General features: G+C 38.8%; 1 protein-coding gene across 1 annotated transcript in view; it reads right to left on the bottom strand.

Annotated features, from left to right (window-relative positions):
• Positions 1–18,062, bottom strand: part of LOC139750955 (uncharacterized) — a 247,202-nt gene that overhangs the window by 45,586 nt on the left and 183,554 nt on the right. Inside the window, exons 19-21 of the mRNA XM_071665896.1 lie at positions 15,376–15,520; positions 14,288–14,442; positions 6,450–6,589 (exon numbers count right to left, since the gene is read on the bottom strand). Of these exons, the coding sequence (XP_071521997.1) occupies positions 6,450–6,589; positions 14,288–14,442; positions 15,376–15,520 (440 nt within the window). The remainder of the gene's footprint in view (positions 1–6,449; positions 6,590–14,287; positions 14,443–15,375; positions 15,521–18,062) is intronic.

Raw genomic sequence — 18,062 nt, 5'->3', positions numbered from 1 at the left:
AATTGGGAGGTAAGTTTGAATGGAGAAAAACTGGAGGAAGTAAAGTGTTTTAGATATCTGGGAGTGGATCTGGCAGCGGATGGAACCATGGAAGCGGAAGTGGATCATAGGGTGGGGGAGGGGGCGAAAATTCTGGGAGCCTTGAAGAATGTGTGGAAGTCGAGAACATTATCTCGGAAAGCAAAAATGGTATGTTTGAAGGAATAGTGGTTCCAACAATGTTGTATGGTTGCGAGGCGTGGGCTATGGATAGAGTTGTGCGCAGGAGGATGGATGTGCTGGAAATGAGATGTTTGAGGACAATGTGTGGTGTGAGGTGGTTTGATCGAGTAAGTAACGTAAGGGTAAGAGAGATGTGTGGAAATAAAAAGAGCGTGATTGAGAGAGCAGAAGAGGGTGTTTTGAAATGGTTTGGGCACATGGAGAGAATGAGTGAGGAAAGATTGACCAAGAGGATATATGTGTCGGAGGTGGAGGGAACGAGGAGAAGTGGGAGACCAAATTGGAGGTGGAAAGATGGAGTGAAAAAGATTTTGTGTGATCGGGGCCTGAACATGCAGGAGGGTGAAAGGAGGGCAAGGAATATAGTGAATTGGATCGATGTGGTATACCGGGGTTGACGTGCTGTCAGTGGGTTGAATCAGGGCATGTGAAGCGTCTGGGGTAAACCATGGAAAGCTGTGTAGGTATGTATATTTGCGTGTGTGGACGTATGTATATACATGTGTATGGGGGTGGGTTGGGCCATTTCTTTCGTCTGTTTCCTTGCGCTACCTCGCAAACACGGGAGACAGCAACAAAGCAAAAAAAAAAAAAAAAATCAGATACAATACAGTAAGTACTAATGAATACAAATAAGACATCAAACTAACATAAATTTACTCCCTATATAGATTAATGCATAATTCAACTTCAGGACGTCTTTTCTGAGGCTCATGCTACTCTAAGGCTGCACCCTATACAGAAACATGAAAATGTAGGTTGGGTGGGTGGGTTGGGCAATTCTTTCGTCTGTTTCCTTGTGCTACCTCGCTAACACGGGAGACAGCAACAAAGTATAATAAAATATCTTTCAAACTATTCGCCATTTCCAGCGTTAGCAAGGTAGCGTTAAGAACAGAGGACTGGGCCTTTGAGGGAATATCCTCACCTGGCCCCCTTCTCTGTTCCTTCTTTTGGAAAATCGAAAAAAAATGAGAGGGGGAGGATCTCCAGCTTCCCGCTCCCTCCCGTTTTAGTTGCCTTCTACAACATGCAGGGAATACACGGGAAGTATTCTTTCTCCCCTATCCCCAGGGATAATAAAATGTAAGTGAGCTTGGGAAGGAGACTTGTGTGAGGAAATACCAGGAGAGACTGAGTACAGAATGGAAAAAGGTGAGAACAAAGGAGGTAAGGGGAGTGGGGGAGGAATGGGATGTATTTAGGGAAGCAGAGATGGCTTGCGCAAAAGATGCTTGTGGCATGAGAAGCGTGGGAGGTGGGCAGATTAGAAAGGGTAGTGAGTGGTGGGATGAAGAAGTAAGATTATTAGTGAAAGAGAAGAGAGAGGCATTTGGACAATTTTTTCAGGAAAATAATGCAAATGAGTGGGAAATGTATAAAAGAAAGAGGCAGAAGGTCAAGAGGAAGGTGCAAGAGGTGAAAAAGAGGGCAAATGAGAGAGTATCACCAAATTTTAGGGAGAATAAAAAAATGTTTTGGAAGGAGGTAAAGAAAGTGCATAAGAGAAGGGAACAAATGGGAACTTCAGTGAAGGGGGCTAATGGGGAGGTGATAACAAGTAGTGGTGATGTGAGAAGGAGATAGAATGAGTATTTTGAAGGTTTGTTGAATGTGTGTGATGATAGAGTGGCAGATATAGGGTGTTTTGGTCGAGGTGGTGTGCAAAGTGAGAGGGTTAGGGAAAATGATCTGGTAAACAGAGAAGAGGTAGTAAAAGCATTGCAGAAGATGAAAGCCAGCAAGGCAGCAGGTTTGGATGGTATTGCAGTGGAACTTATTAATAAAGGGGGTGACTGTATTGTTGACTGGTTGGTAAGGTCATTTAATGTATGTATGATTCATGGTGAGGTGCCTGAGGATTGGCGGAATGCATGCATAGTGCCATTGTACAAAGGCAAAGGGGATAAGAGTGAGTGCTCAAATTACAGAGGTATAAGTTTGTTGAGTATTCCTGGTAAATTATATGGGAGGGTATTGATTGAGAGGGTGAAGTGATATACAGAGCATCAGATTGGGGAAGAAGAGTGTGGTTTCAGAAGTGGTAGAGGATGTGTGGATCAGGTGTTTGCTTTGAAGAATGTATGTGAGAAATACTTAGAAAAGCAAATGGATTTGCATGTAGCATTTATGGATCTGGAGAAGGCATATGATACAGTTGATAGAGATGCTCTGTGGAAGGCATTAAGAATATATGGTGTGGGAGGTAATTTGTTAGAAGCAGTGAAAAGTTTTTATCGAGGATGTAAGGCATGTGTACGTGTGGGAAGAGAGCAAAGTGATTGGTTCTCAGTGAATGTAGGTTTGCAGGCAGGGGTGTGTGTTGTCTCCATGGATGTTTAATTTGTTTATGGATGGGGTTGTTAGGGAGGTGAATGCAAGAGTTTTGGAAAGAGAGGCAAGTATGCAGTCTGTTGTGGATATGCGAGCTCGGGACAGAGTCATTCGTTGTTCGCTGATGATACAGCACTGGTGGCTGATTCATGTGAGAAACTGCAGAAGCTGGTGACAGATTTGGTAAAGTGTATGAAAGAAGAAAGTTGAGAGTAAATGTGAATAAGAGCAAGGTTATTAGGTACAGTAGGGTTAAGGGTCGAGGCAATTGGGAGGTAAGTTTGAATGGAGAAAAACTGGAGGAAGTGAAGTGTTTTAGATATCTGGGAGTGCATTTGGCAGCAGATGGAACCATGGAACTGGAAGTGAATCATAGGGTGGGGGAGGGGGCGAAAATTCTGGGAGCCTTGAAGAATGTGTGGAAGTCGAGAACATCATCATGGGAAGCAAAAATGGGTATGTTTGAAGGAATAGTGGTTCCAACAATGCTGTATGGTTGTGAGGCGTGGGCTATGGATAGAGTTGTGCGGAGGAGGGTGGACGTGCTGGAAATGAGATGTTTCAGGGCAATATGTAGTGTGAGGTGGTTTGATTGAGTAAGTAATAATAGGGTAAGAGGGTAATAGGGTACAGGGTAATATAAATACATTATCATTTTTTTTATCATTTATTTTGCTTTGTCGCTGTCTCCCGCGTTAGCGAGGTAGCGCAAGGAAACAGAGGAAAGAATGGCCCAACCTACCCACATACAAATGTATATACTCACATGTCCCCACACACAAATATGCATACCTATACATCTCAACATATACATATATATACACACACAGACATATACATATATACACATGTACATACTTCATGCCGTCTGCCTTTATTTATTCCCATCGCCACCCCACCACACATCTCTCCTTTCCCATCTTGGTTACATCCAAACACATTCAGACACCCCAATCTGAACCTTCGAGGAGGATGAGCACTCCCCAATTGGCTCCTTCTTCTGTTTCCCCTTTTAGAAATCTAAATACAAGGAGATGGGGCTTTCCAGCCACCTGGTCTCACCCCCTTTAGTTGCCTTTTATGACAAGCGGGGAATACATGGGAAGTATTCTTTCTCCCCTATCCCAGAGGAATATTAAAGCAATGTTTGGCATGATAGTGGACAACAGTAATATCATCAGGCAATATGACACTGGTTGATACCCTTTTTAAATCAGAAAATTGCTTTACCATATGATGGTAACCTTAATGGATTTAAGTAACACATGGACCAGAATATGTGAGGAATTGTATCCATAAATATTCCTCAAGAAATTATATTCATTTTAGAAATGTCTTTGGTAAAGTTGGCTTTGTTTAAAATGATTTCACTTAGAGTAACAATTTCCAGGAATGCATCCAATAAATTAAACTGGAGTCCCTGTTGTATTAGAGAGCTGGAAATTAGATGAAAGCACCTTATCAACAGATGCTTTGTAAATTGTCCTTAGAAACAATTAGTATCTATAAGAAAAAAATTGCCAGTTTGGCAGTTGTTTGGTCCCAATCATCTTCAAACTAAAGGCATTTCATTGTTAAGTATATATGTATATATATCTATGATTACCTCAGGACCAATATCGATGAAAGAGTCCTGGTGTTTCCCAGGGCCTTTGAAGTGTGAAGTTCTTTGATGAGACTGATTTTTCACCTTTGGCATAATTATAGGTAGATACAAGTTTAAGGGGTCCTCAGTAAGTAGATGTTCAACTAACACTTACAATTATTTCACTAGAAGGGACTTAATATATTAGTTAAACAACAATTTACTGATGATACCTCTCACTTTTATAACTTGAGTAAACAACAGTTCCAGAGATTATTAGAATTGTCAGTTGAAAATCAAATATTCTGATATAAATGGTGGTCTTTACAAACATACTGATGGGCTCTCTATTGGAAACCACCCCAGGAAACATTCTCATGTTATCACTTGGAATAGCTCCCATCTATCTGTGCTTCTAAATTTCCTATTCGATAATTTGTTCCCTTTAAAGGAACATTCGGTTAACTGAAATGCTGGAGGAACCATGGTGTGGTCCTTAAGCACTAGACTTAGCATGGCAGAGAGGCCCTTCTTTGCCTTCTGTAAGGACGCAAGAGTTTGTAGGTAAAAGGATTCGTCTTCTCTCTTTCAACATAAATAGAGCTGCCCTGTGATTCTATTCTCAGACAATATAATCAGATTCTCTAAACCAGTTTCTATAAGCAGAATAGCAGGCATGCTCCAGTTCCTGCTCTTTTGTAAAAGTCTTTTCCCGTGAGATCATTCACAAGTCATTATAACCAGTTTTGTTGAATAACAACTGTATACATCATAATACAGCTAAAGCTGCTAAAGTTTTCATTTCACATTGAAGTTCTTTTTCATATGAGGCTATTCACAAGAACAAGACTAAGAGAACAAGAAAAGAGGTGATCCAGCCCCCATTCTATGAAATTCTTTTCCATAAAAGGTTATCCATGTGTGAGTATGACTAGTTTCAAAAGACAAACTAATGTATGAAGAGTATAAAGCTACTGTATTCTCTGTTCTGTTTTGAAGTAACTTTCCCAATGAAGAATGGCCAATATAGCCAGTTTCTTTTGACCAGCTCTATAAGTTCAACAGTTCTTCAGAACCTTAATATTTTTAAAGTAAAAAAAAAGAATCATAAATAGTTTCCATCTTTCCTATGGCAAGTCCTCACCCCTATAAGTCATTCCTTTAGAGGTTAAGATAACCCTCCAGTAAGCCCTTTCTGTTGTTTTGTTCTAACCAGGGGATTAAATACAAAATCTACATATTTTCATTCACCCCAGATCTGTAAAATGACTTCACTGACCAAAACTATGCCAGAGTATATTACAGCTTAAAACTGTACAGTAAACAGTAGCACAGTGCAGTAAAGCAAAGTAATATAGTACAGACAGCAACAAATACAAATCCCATTTCATTGTTTTACAGCATTCCACATTTACTCTGCTTCTGTAATTCATAGTTTTTCTTCTATTCTTTTTCCTACTGGATACTGGTAGGTAGTAGTTAGTTGGCAGCCAAAGACCAGGGAGGGATACTACCAGTACCACCTGCCTGGGTATCACTAGGGTTAGTGACAACTGCATAGTGAGCCAGCACTTCAGTAGGTGTCAAATTGCACTCCTCTGATCCAGAGAGCTGTCTTATCTTTCTGCCTCACCCACACATAGACTACAGGCATTCTGACCATACACATAAACTCTCTCCTTGGCACACATAACACTTGACAACGCTTTACTCACACGACCCATTCTTTGTAACTCTAGATTTCCCTGTGATGAGCACCATGTGTTAGCCCTGCCTTTTGGCAAAGTAGTAGGAGCAATAGATAGAAGCAGAAGGTAGGAACATCTAGATAAGAGATTTTAGGTAGAAACATTCGGTAGAAGTAGTTAGCAGAAACATTAGGTAGGTGCCTCTGCAAACACAGCACTAGACTTGCCCTCAGCCAGTAGCCTGTTAAGGGTGAGGCACTAAAGGCTAAGAAGCAGCACTGAAGTTCACTGGTTATGGAGACTATAGCCATGGCCATCTCCTTGAGAAAATTCCAGAAGGGAACAGGTGCCAGAGACACATATAGATAGATACTGGATGTTGTTGCCAGACAGCAAGATGAGGCCTTCTTATTATGCTGTCTTTATCTCTGCTATCTTATAGTCCTAATTTAGAGTAAAGCCAACAGATGACCATGTCATATTCCATGGAGCATTCTAATATATGTTTTCCCACTGTACTCGTATATACCTACTGATGGGCACTAAGATGATATTTTGCCAGAGGTCAGGACTCGTGCATATTACTCACTGAAAGAGAAAAAAAGTCACTTTTTTCTAACCTGGCTCCCCCGTGAGTGACATAGGTGTCCCAGGGTCGGGCAGCCCAGAAACAATTAGCAGCTTCAGGAGAATCGATGTTGACAGTGTGACCCTCCTGACACAGTAGGGCATATTCGTTCACATTCACTGTTCGGTCTTGCTGATGGAGGAGAAAAAAATATTAAAAACACTGACAAATTACAGGAAATCCCTATAGTGATATGCAGCTATGAAAAAATTTGAAAGTAAATCTTCAAGAGCACTTGTTATATACAATGTTCTTTTCACCTGCAGTACATGCAATATCTTAAAAAGGAGAGTTGTGAAGAAGGGTTATTTGTAAAAAGCTTTTGACTGTTCCTCACCTCACAAATTCTAGTTTTATGGAGGAAGTAGTAATAAGCAATGATTGGAATCATCTAAGAAAGTTCCATTATCAAGTTCTAAACACTATGGGCCATTATACATGCTCACATACTCATCTACTGTAGTAGAAATTCTATCTCTCATTTCCTTCCCATATACTAATCACAATCTAACAAATTTCAATAATTCATTTGTAAAATAACCTATTTTACCTATTAACCACTTTTAGTTATAAGTCCAAATACATGCACATCCATGAGAAGTATAATAATGTTTCTGTCAATTCAAGAATGTCATCATACAGAAAATGGACAGATGTGGATGCACCAGCACAAGGACTGTACACTACTTATAAATACTTTTATTCTATTCTTTCTATTATACTTTGTCGCTGTCTCCCGCATTAGCGAGGTAGCGCAAAGAAACAGACAAAAGAATGGCCCAACCCAGCGACATACACATGTATATACATACACGCCCACACATGCACATATACATACCTATACATTTCAACGTATACATACATATACATACACAGACATATACATATATATATACACATGTACATATTCATACTTGCTGCCTTCATCCATTCCCATTGCACCCCACCACACATGAAATGGCACCCCCTCCTCCCGTGCGCGCGTGCGCGAGGTAGCGCTAGGAAAGGACAACAGAGGCCACATTCTTTCACACTCAATCTTTAGCTGTCATGTGAAATGCACTGAAACCACAGCTCCCTTTCTACATCCAGCCCCCACAAAAGTTTCCATGATTTACCCCAAACACTTCACATACCTTGGTTCACTCCAATGACAGCTCATCGACCCCGGTATACCACACTGTTCCAATTCACTCTATTCCTTGCACGCCTTTCACGCCTTTAATAAATACTTATTTATATTTATATATTATACATTTATATTTATATATTATACATAATCGTTATTTCCCACGTCAGTGAGGAAGCATCAGAAAACAGACAAAGAATGGCCCATCCACCCATACATATTCATAAATGCCCACATACACACATATACATACATATACATATCAGCATATACAAACATATACATACACATACGCAGACACTACATACATACACATGTACATATTCATACTTGTTTGCCTTCATCCATTCCTGTCACTATCCCGCCCCACAAGGAAATAGCATCGCTATCCCCTGCTTCAGTGAGGGAGTGCCAGGAATACAGACAAAAAAGGCCACATTTGTTCACACTCAGTCTCTAGCTGTCATATGTAATGCATTGAAACCAAAGCTCCCTATCCACATCTAGCCCCACAGACCTTTCCAAGGTTTACCCCAGACGTTTCACATGCCCTGGTTCAGCCCAGTGACAACACATCAACCCCAGCATACCACATCGTTCCATTTCATTCTATTCCTTGCAAACCTCTCACCCTCTTGTATGTTTAGGCCCCCAATCCCTCAAAATGTTTTTCACTCCATCCTTCTACCTCCAACTTGGTCTCCTGCTTCTCCTTGTTCTCTCCACTTCTGACACATATAACCTCTTTGTCAATCTTTCCTCACTCATTCTCTCCATAAGTCCAAACCATTTCAGCACACCCTCTTCTGCTCTCTCAACCATACTCTTTTTATTTCCACACATCTCTCTTACCCTTACATTACTTGCTCGATCAAACCACCTCACACCACATATTGTCCTCAAATATTTCATTTCCAACACATTCCCCCTCCTCCGTACAACCCTACCTATAGCCCATGCCTCACAACCATATAATATTACTGGAACTACTATTCCTTCAAACATACCCATTTTTGTTATACGAGATAACATTCTTTCCTTCAACACATTCTTCATTGCTTCCAGAACCTTTGCCCCCTCCCAAACCTGTGACTACTTATAGGCAGAAAAACTACTTTCCTTATAACTTGGCTCTTGCATTCAGTATACAGGTATACTTAACTCTCCACCCATCTGTATTTGCATTTCAAAAAATTCCAGATGAAAAATCAAAGAGATGTGGATTTTAAGTATGAAAACCATTGAAATATTTTTCCCCTAGAAGTAGAGACCTATGAGCACCTAAAGGAGAGCTTGCTCACATATTTAACATATTCATCACTTGCTCACATATCTAACGTATTTAAAAAAGTGCATACACCGAGATTTCACCCTCTTTGATCACCATAATATGTATAGGGCCTGCTAATACTTGTTCACAGAGACCCAGAAACTTGACCAGACCGACATAATAAATGCAGAGCTACAAGCGATGCCACCCAGCAACCAACCCACATCATTCATTACCTATAAGGGCTCAAATAAGGCTGATCACATCTAAGAAGAGCCATTATCTTAATAAAGACATTTGTTAAATGCCTTAATCTTTCTTTGCTAATCACATCCAACAAGAGATTCCTACAAAAGGATCAGCTTCTAAACATGATTTTGGGACTATCATACTTGGTATATGCCCTAAACTTACTTGTCTGATTATAAAAAGAAACTTTGAGTTTGGATTATTTGTCACTCATAAAAGTTGATCTACAAATTTTAGTATATTGTCACTTTTAGTCACTGTTCAAATTCTTCAGCCACAAAATAGTGTTCATAAGGAATGCTGCAAACTCAGAAAACTAACATTTTAAAAGGTTGATGAACTTCTACAACTCCTACCTGGGCCAAACTGGAGAGCCTATCAATTTTCTAAGAATAAAGAATTTCAACAGCTTATTCCAAATGCTGCTAGAAACCTTAATGTTAAATCCAACGACAAAGTACACTTTTGTGTGATGCTCCATCCTTACTGGCTTTATTCGTGCTTTGTCTAATTATAAAAAGAAACTTTGAGTTTGGATTATTTGTCACTCATAAAAGTTGATCTACAAATTTTAGTATATTGTCACTTATAGTCACTGCCCAAATTCTTCAGCCACAAAATAGTGTTCATAAGGAATGTTGCAAACTCAGAAAACTAGCATTTTAAAAGGTTGAAGAACTTCTACAACTCCTACCTGGGCCAAACTGGAGAGCCTATCAATTTTCTAAGAATAAAGAATTTCAACAGCTTATTCCAAATACTGCTAGAAACCTCAATGTTAAATCCAACGACAAAGTGCACTTTTGTATGATGCTATATCCTTACTGGCTTTATTCGTGCTATGCAAAAGGCTAAAGAAAACCTTTAATCATTCTAATCAATTTTCCAGTGATCCTTGATTGAACTGAAAAGACTCACTGAAAAGATTTTTAAAGGGTTAACATGTTCATAAAATCAGCTGTTATGCATTTCCCATACTTTCTTCTATACATCCTTCACTATATCAACAAATATAAAGATTCCAAAACAAAAGGTTTCAGTTCTGAACCTTTTCTTGATGTTAGTGACTTTATGTGAGACTGGAGAGTCCTGCACAAAGAATGGCACCTCTACATCAAGTCTCCTGCACCAATGAAATTTTTCACTTTGGGACTATTAAGTCACTGAACCCAAAAACTAGTCATTTCAGAATCATTTCTAGGATCTCTATCACAGGAAAAGCTAAGTCTGTGGCCAAACATTCATATCAATGATCATGGCACTGATCTCCATTTACTTCCAATAAAAAAAATTGGAGAAACATATCTCTGAGGAAGAATGATGACCTTCATCCTCAGTGACATGATCCACTGGAAAGCTGCTGCTTCCCTTTTCATAAGCGATGACATAGTCTTTGATCTTATCAGGGCACCTGTCCATATCATAACAAACTCTGTGTAGAAAAGACCATCAAATAAACCGATTCTTTGGGGGTACTAAGTTAGAATATGAATGGTCATCTCTAGAAAAGGGAGAGAAATGGCACAAATGACTATTCATAAGGCACTGAACATCTGTGGTGTAGATCATCACTCCTCAACCTAGCTTCAGTGTGTTCAGTAAAAGGAATAGCCAGAAAACCATCAATTCTCTGCTGCTAATAAGCTAATAACTGTGTCCTCCTACCTCTATGTGATTCTCCAGTTAATAGAAACTTCATCCAAAGTCTGATGTATGTCTAAACATTCAGCAGGTCTTCAAAGGCTTTCCATAACACAGGGTTTTTGCACATTTTCTTTGTTGGTCTGCAATTTCAGAACTTCATAAATCTCATGTGGTAAGTCTTGTACTCCATCTTTTCCTTTCTCTAATAAGAACCTATTCATACATAATAACACACTTATTGCTTGCAACTCTTTTGGCCTGTACAATCTAAGCCTTGTTTGTTGATAAACAAAGTGGACTTGTTTAGAAGTATCATCATATCTGAAGCCAGGTGTTCCATTCTGGCAGAGGCTGAAGTTTTTTCCTCGCTTGTAATGAAATCAGTGTCCTGGTAAATATCTCTAACTAGTGACTTTATCTAACAGACTGCTTTTGACTGCCATAATCAGGAAGTCATTGAAATATGCCAAAACTACCACTTTGTAAAGACAGTTGTTATCAATCTAGTAAAAATAAGGTACCATGTTTATTTTGAAAGGCATTGTTCTAAATTGTCAAGTTCCCTTGGCATCCAGTGAAGTCGAATACACCAGCATGTATCCTCCTCCCCTCTCGTTTTTTTTTTTTTTCTTAATTTTCCAAAAGAAGGAACAGAGAATTCAGGCCAGGTGAGGGTATTCCCTCAAAGGCCCAGTCCTCTGTTCTTAACGCTACCTCGCTAATGCGGGAAATGGCGAATAGTTTGAAAGAAAGACAAAGTATCCCTCAGATCAATGCTTATGATTCACACATCTTTCTAAAGTGAAGCATAATTACGTTATAGTTTTTCTTTTAATTTCATTGCTTTATCTGATCTGTTTAATCTCAGAAGGTCCAGAATCATTCTCACCATTCCTAAGTCTTTCTTTTCAAAACTGGAAAAACTAATGCTCTTATAAGCAGGTTCCTCAGTTGGCTCAATATTTTTTCTTTAACAAATGAGTTAAGGTTTAGCCTCTTGATTTGCAAGAGAAGGTTAGACAACTTTTTCAAAGCCACACCTAATCACTTTTCTTGGCATCTGAAAGCTCATCTGTCTATCATCCACAATTCTAAGATATGTTGAGGATGACACCTGAATCTCAATGAGCAACTTACAGCTACTCTTATAGCATATTTTGAAGCAGTTCATCTACAAAAAGCTTTTATCATGCTTTTGAAATTCTTTTAAGCCTCTTTGAGGAGGCTTTTATTCAGACCCTGCAATGCAGAATGAATTGTAGGAATGAAAATGTAGTTTTTCTTGATAGGAATTTTGCAGTCTCTGCCATTTCAGTAGATACATCTTTACCTGTTGATGCAATCCATAAAACCTTAGTACTGAGGAAATGTATGCCTGTAAAGCTTTAACAAGATTTTCAACTGGTAACAGGTGTTAATATGAAGACAGGGTTCCCTAAACAGTTTTCTTCAAAAGATTTGTAGAAATTTTGTAAAAGCTATATATTCTCGTACTATGAAAAGAGGAATCTTTGGGAAAGAAGATACAGTTTTAAGCACTTCTTCAGTCAAGTCCAATGTAAGAAGTTGATAATAATGAGGTTGAATTTTCTTAATACTGGTGTAGGTCTCTGTAACATTGATACATACTATTGGAAAGTGTGTTTATATCCACCATAACACCTGTGATAGGTAGGACAGAAGAGACTTATTATTCTTTTCTTACCTAAGAATAGTGTAGCCAAGACTTTGGTTTTTTCATACAAGAATTCAGTCAGTGGTCCATACCTGTCTAAAAAGTGTTGTCCCTACAGGCCACCAAAACAGTATAGAGCATATACTTATACTTTTCTGGAGTTCTAATATCATCTTGACATTCAGAATCAAGAAACCTCAAAATAAGAAATATCAGTAATGTAGGACAAAGAAAAACCTACAATGAGTTCTTGAGAGTTCAGAGGCATCTTATATGAAAACTGAGTTTCTCTTTCTAATCTTCAAAATTTAATTTCACTTTTTTATGCATTTAAATTTATTTCAACGATATTCATATATCAATGATAGAAACAACTTCAGAGGTATATTTCATTCACTATTTTCACTCTAAAAATATCACTAATTATGCTGAAATTTTGTAGATGTTTCATCTCAATGCATGAAAGGTAAAGAAGTAAGGCATGAATGTCAAGACTTGCAACTGCAAATTTTATCTTTCATTTTATTTACACTGAAAAATTAGTTACTGATTATCATTATGTTTAATCTCATACGATACATCATTTCTCATTATACTGTAATTATTATGATTACTGTTTTTTTTTTCTCATAACAGCAAAACTACAAAATTTGTAAAATCATTAGCTACACCAATCAGATGCAGTGTTGTCAAGGTCAAGCAGGCACCACAACTTCCACTTTTACTAGAAAACCTTCTACCTTATCTTAGTCACCTTTCAACCTTATCTTAGTCACCTTTCAAAGCTGAGAGTCAACATCCATAAAATAACTCCACACAACCTGATGACAGATCATCATCTTCATCATGTACTTCAGAATCAACTCCTGTCTGGTCCTCTGAATCTAGGTAAAAGTTACTCAGTTTCCCTTCTAGAAAACTCATGAAAATGTGCTCTCATTGGCATAGCAAAAGGCTGACTGACTGTGGGGATAAATTATCACAAACTAACACCTCAGCCATCACCCAGGATCAGTGTGCAGCCTTGAAAGAGAGGTGCAAAACTGGTTGTGTAAATACATTTGTGGTCAATGCTCATATTATGTATATATAACATGTGGTTAATAGTGATGCAGGTGGTTAACGGTAAAGAAAAATATTGTATGTAACTATATGGTAATGGTTTCATTGCGTTGGATATGTTTAGTTATCGAAACAATTTACTACTCAGAATGTAAGTAAAATGAAAGTACACTGACCCAGTTCAGATCAATAGTTACTGTCAAATCTGGTTTAACGCTTCACCAAGTGAAACAGCACATGGATTGTCTGAAAACTGACTGATTTTGTTCCTTTAAACATCTATATATAGATGTACATTTTTCTGTGCATCACAAGCTCAGAAATGTTCAAATATAATACTAACCAACATCTTTGAGATAATGAAGGGCTGCTGAAGGATGACCCATTTTAGTGTTCCACATGGCTATTCAGTAGCAATTCCATTATATTCTTGTGCATTTACTCCTACCATTCGGTGCTTTAATTTGTATGTGTAGTTATCATTACATGCCTGAGGTACTATACAGATATGTTTCTTTGTTATCTTATGGTAGAGACCATATATAGATTGTCATGCAGGATAATTCCATGTTAGAACTTTAGTATGTTTCTATCAGTTGTTATCAGAAGTCTTTATACAGATGATCTTTTACTTGGTAACTCTATCTCTCAACACTGTCACAAGGAAGGGTTTACTGGACACCACATCCCTCTAACAAGATAGCTGGGGTTTAGTTACATAGCAGTATCAGCTACTGTTACATCATTTCAACTAGCTACAATCATAGTTTAGATATACTATGACAAAAACATTTCACGTACTGAAAAGAAGTCTTGGACGATGTTGATCTTGCTGAAGGCAACATCTCCTCCATTCTCAGTCAAACATCTTAAAGCTCCTTTATATCCAGCATAGGCATCTTGTCTGTCACATGTCCTGCTTTCACACATTGAACACAATTCTTCATATTTCTGCTCTGTAAAAAGAAGAAAAAGTATTCTTACATTATCTACATATCTACAATCTAGGCCATTCTTCCAAATATACAAAAGGATGATCATAAAGAATCTCTTCCGGACAACAAAATCTCTTCATAACTTACCCTCTCATCTATGCTTACTCCCATTATCCCTAGCTTTGTTCCTCTGCATGGTATATACTTTTCCACTGAAACTTCTCTAATTTGTTTCACTAGAGTACATGGCTTTATGTTGTTCTCCTAATATCAAATCTCCTCATACTTTACTAACCACATCTTACACAGTTACATAACTCCTTTGAAATTTTTCATTCCTCATATTTCTGCTAGCCTCCTTGAATCTATTCCAGTATTTCTTTCCTCATATGAACTGCTCAAAGAATCCTTACAATCCGTTCCATTGTTACCAGTTCTCCTTTTATCAGCTGGTACTACGAAAGATATTTCAATATCTCACATTCACAGAGTTTTCACATCCCTTAAGCAACCTTGCTACACTAACAAACTCACATATTTATTACTTTCTTTGGTGTTCCTGCAGTTTTCTTAATCTTACTTACTGTCCTGTTTCATCCTTATTTACTTCATTTCACATTAACAGTATTTTCATGTGGACATTGGTGCCCTAAAATCTTTAACTTAAATCTCCAGATTAATTCACTGGAAAATAATGTAACTGGAACTAAAAAAAGGTACTTTCTAATTTTTACAACTTTATAATCAGCAGTGTTTGCATTACTGAAAACTGCATGAAGATACAAAGAAAAGCCTGTTATACTAGAGAAATGCTTTAATGTGTCTTCAAATATTAGCAAACTCTTGCACACAACTATTACTAATTTTGATTTCATGCTTATAACTCAAGTGCATTTACTTAGTACCTTTGCAGCACTCTTACACTCAAGTTTTTTTTCCTTTTGCAATACATACTGAGGGCATCATCCACAGTAGGAGAGGTGGCCCACTCGCCAGGCACACAAGCTTTGCTGAAAGTTCTGGCCACTCCTTCAAGCTCTTGCTCTAGAGCAGACTGATGAGGATGACAAGAAGGCTGGATCACACCTTCCAGCTTTAGCTGTTGGATGTGAAAAAAGCTTAGTGGCTTTGCCTGTTGATAAAATATATAATTCACATAGAAAGTGTTACAATAGAAATCAGAAGAAACAAAGAGGAAGTTTGGATGGCTTGAAGAGCATAACTCATTTTCGTATTCACAATTGCTTCTGCCTTATCAGGGTAGCATCAGGAACATACGAACAACATTCTCACTTGCACAAATCCACTCTCTAGCAGTTATGTGGAAGGGACTGATCATAAAGAATCTCTTCCGGACAACAAAATCTCTTCATAATTTGCCCTCTCATCTATGCTTACTCCCATTATCCCTAGCTTTGTTCCTCTGCATGGTATATATTTTTCCTTTGAAACTTCTCTCATTTGTTTCACTTGAGTACATCGCCAACAGACTACTCCATGGTTTATCGTAAACCCTTAATATGTGTTTAACATGCAGGAAGGTGAAAGACATGTAAGGAATAGAGTGAATTGGAATGATGTGGTATACCGGGGTTGACATGCTGTCAATGGATTGAACCAGGGCATGTGAAGTGTCTGGCGTAAACCATGGAAAGTTTTGTGGGGCCTGGATGTGGAAAGGGAGCTGTGGTTTCTGTGCATTATACATGACAGATACATACTAAGTGTGAACGAATGTGGCCTTTGTTGTCTTTTCCTAGCGCTACCTCGCGCACATGCGGGGGGAGGGGGTTTTCATTTCATAAGTGGCGGGGTGGCGACAGGCATGAATAGGGGCAGACAGTATGAGTTATGTATATGTGTATATATGTATATGTCTGTGTGTGTATATAGATGTATACGTTGAGATGTATAGGTATGCATATGTGTATGTAGGTGGGTTGGGCCATTCTTTCATCTGCTTCCTTGCGCTACCTCGCTAACACGGGAGACAGCGACAAACTATAATATATATATATATATATATATATATATATATATATATATATATATATATATATATATTTTTTTTTTTTTGCTTTGTCGCTGTCTCCCGCATTTACGAGGTAGCGCAAGGAAACAGACGAAAGAAATGGCCCAACCCACCCCCATACACATGTATATACATACGTCCACACACGCAAATATACATACCTACACAGCTTTCCATGGTTTACCCCAGACGCTTTACATGCCTTGATTCAATCCACTAACAGCACGTCAACCCCGGTATACCACATCGCTCCAATTCACTCTATTCCTTGCCCTCCTTTCACCCTCCTGCATGTTCAGGCCCTGATCACACAAGATCTTTTTCACTCCATCTTTCCACCTCCAATTTGGTCTCCCTCTTCTCCTCGTTCCCTCCACCTCCGACACATATATCCTCTTGGTCAATCTTTCCTCACTCATTCTCTCCATGTGACCAAACCATTTCAAAACACCCTCTTCTGCTCTCTCAACCACGCTCTTTTTATTTCCACACATCTCTCTTACCCTTACGTTACTCACTCGATCAAACCACCTCACACCACACACTGTCCTCCGAGATAATGTTCTCGACTTCCACACATTCTTCAAGGCTCCCAGAATTTTCGCCCCCTCCCCCACCCTATGATCCACTTCCGCTTCCATGTTTCCATCCGCTGCCAGATCCACTCCCAGATATCTAAAACACTTCACTTCCTCCAGTTTTTCTCCATTCAAACTCACCTCCCAATTGACTTGACCCTCAACCCTAATGTACCTAATAACCTTGCTCTTATTCACATTTACTCTTAACTTTCTTCTTTCACACACTTTACCAAACTCAGTCACCAGCTTCTGCAGTTTCTCACATGAATCAGCCACCAGCGCTGTATCATCAGCGAACAACAACCGACTCACTTCCCAAGCTCTCTCATCCCCAACAGACTTCATACTTGCCCCTCTTTCCAAAACTCTTGCATTCACCTCCCTAACAACCCCATCCATAAACAAATTAAACAACCATGGAGACATCACACACCCCTGCCACAAACCTACATTCACTGAGAACCAATCACTTTCCTCTCTTCCTACACGTACACATGCCTTACATCCTCGATAAAAACTTTTCACTGCTTCTAACAACTTGCCTCCCACACCACATATTCTTAATACCTTCCACAGAGCATCTCTATCAACTCTATCATATGCCTTCTCCAGATCCATAAATGCTACATACAAATCCATTTGTTTTTCTAAGTATTTCTCACATACATTCTTCAAAGCAAACACCTGATCCACACATCCTCCACCACTTCTGAAACCACACTGCTCTTCCCCAATCTGATGCTCTGTACATGCCTTCACCCTCTCAATCAATACCCTCCCATATAATTTCCCAGGAATACTCAACAAACTTATACCTCTGTAATTTGAGCACTCACTCTTATCCCCTTTGCCTTTGTACAATGGCACTATGCACGCATTTCGCCAATCCTCAGGCACCTCACCATGAGTCATACATACATTAAATAACCTTACCAACCAGTCAACAATACAGTCACCCCCTTTTTTAATAAATTCCACTGCAATACCATCCAAACCTGCTGCCTTGCCGGCTTTCATCTTCCACAAAG

Source organism: Panulirus ornatus, chromosome 10 (genome assembly GCF_036320965.1).
Source record: "Panulirus ornatus isolate Po-2019 chromosome 10, ASM3632096v1, whole genome shotgun sequence".
In the NCBI taxonomy this organism is placed as follows: domain Eukaryota; kingdom Metazoa; phylum Arthropoda; class Malacostraca; order Decapoda; family Palinuridae; genus Panulirus; species Panulirus ornatus.
This window is presented reverse-complemented; position numbering and strand designations above follow the sequence as displayed.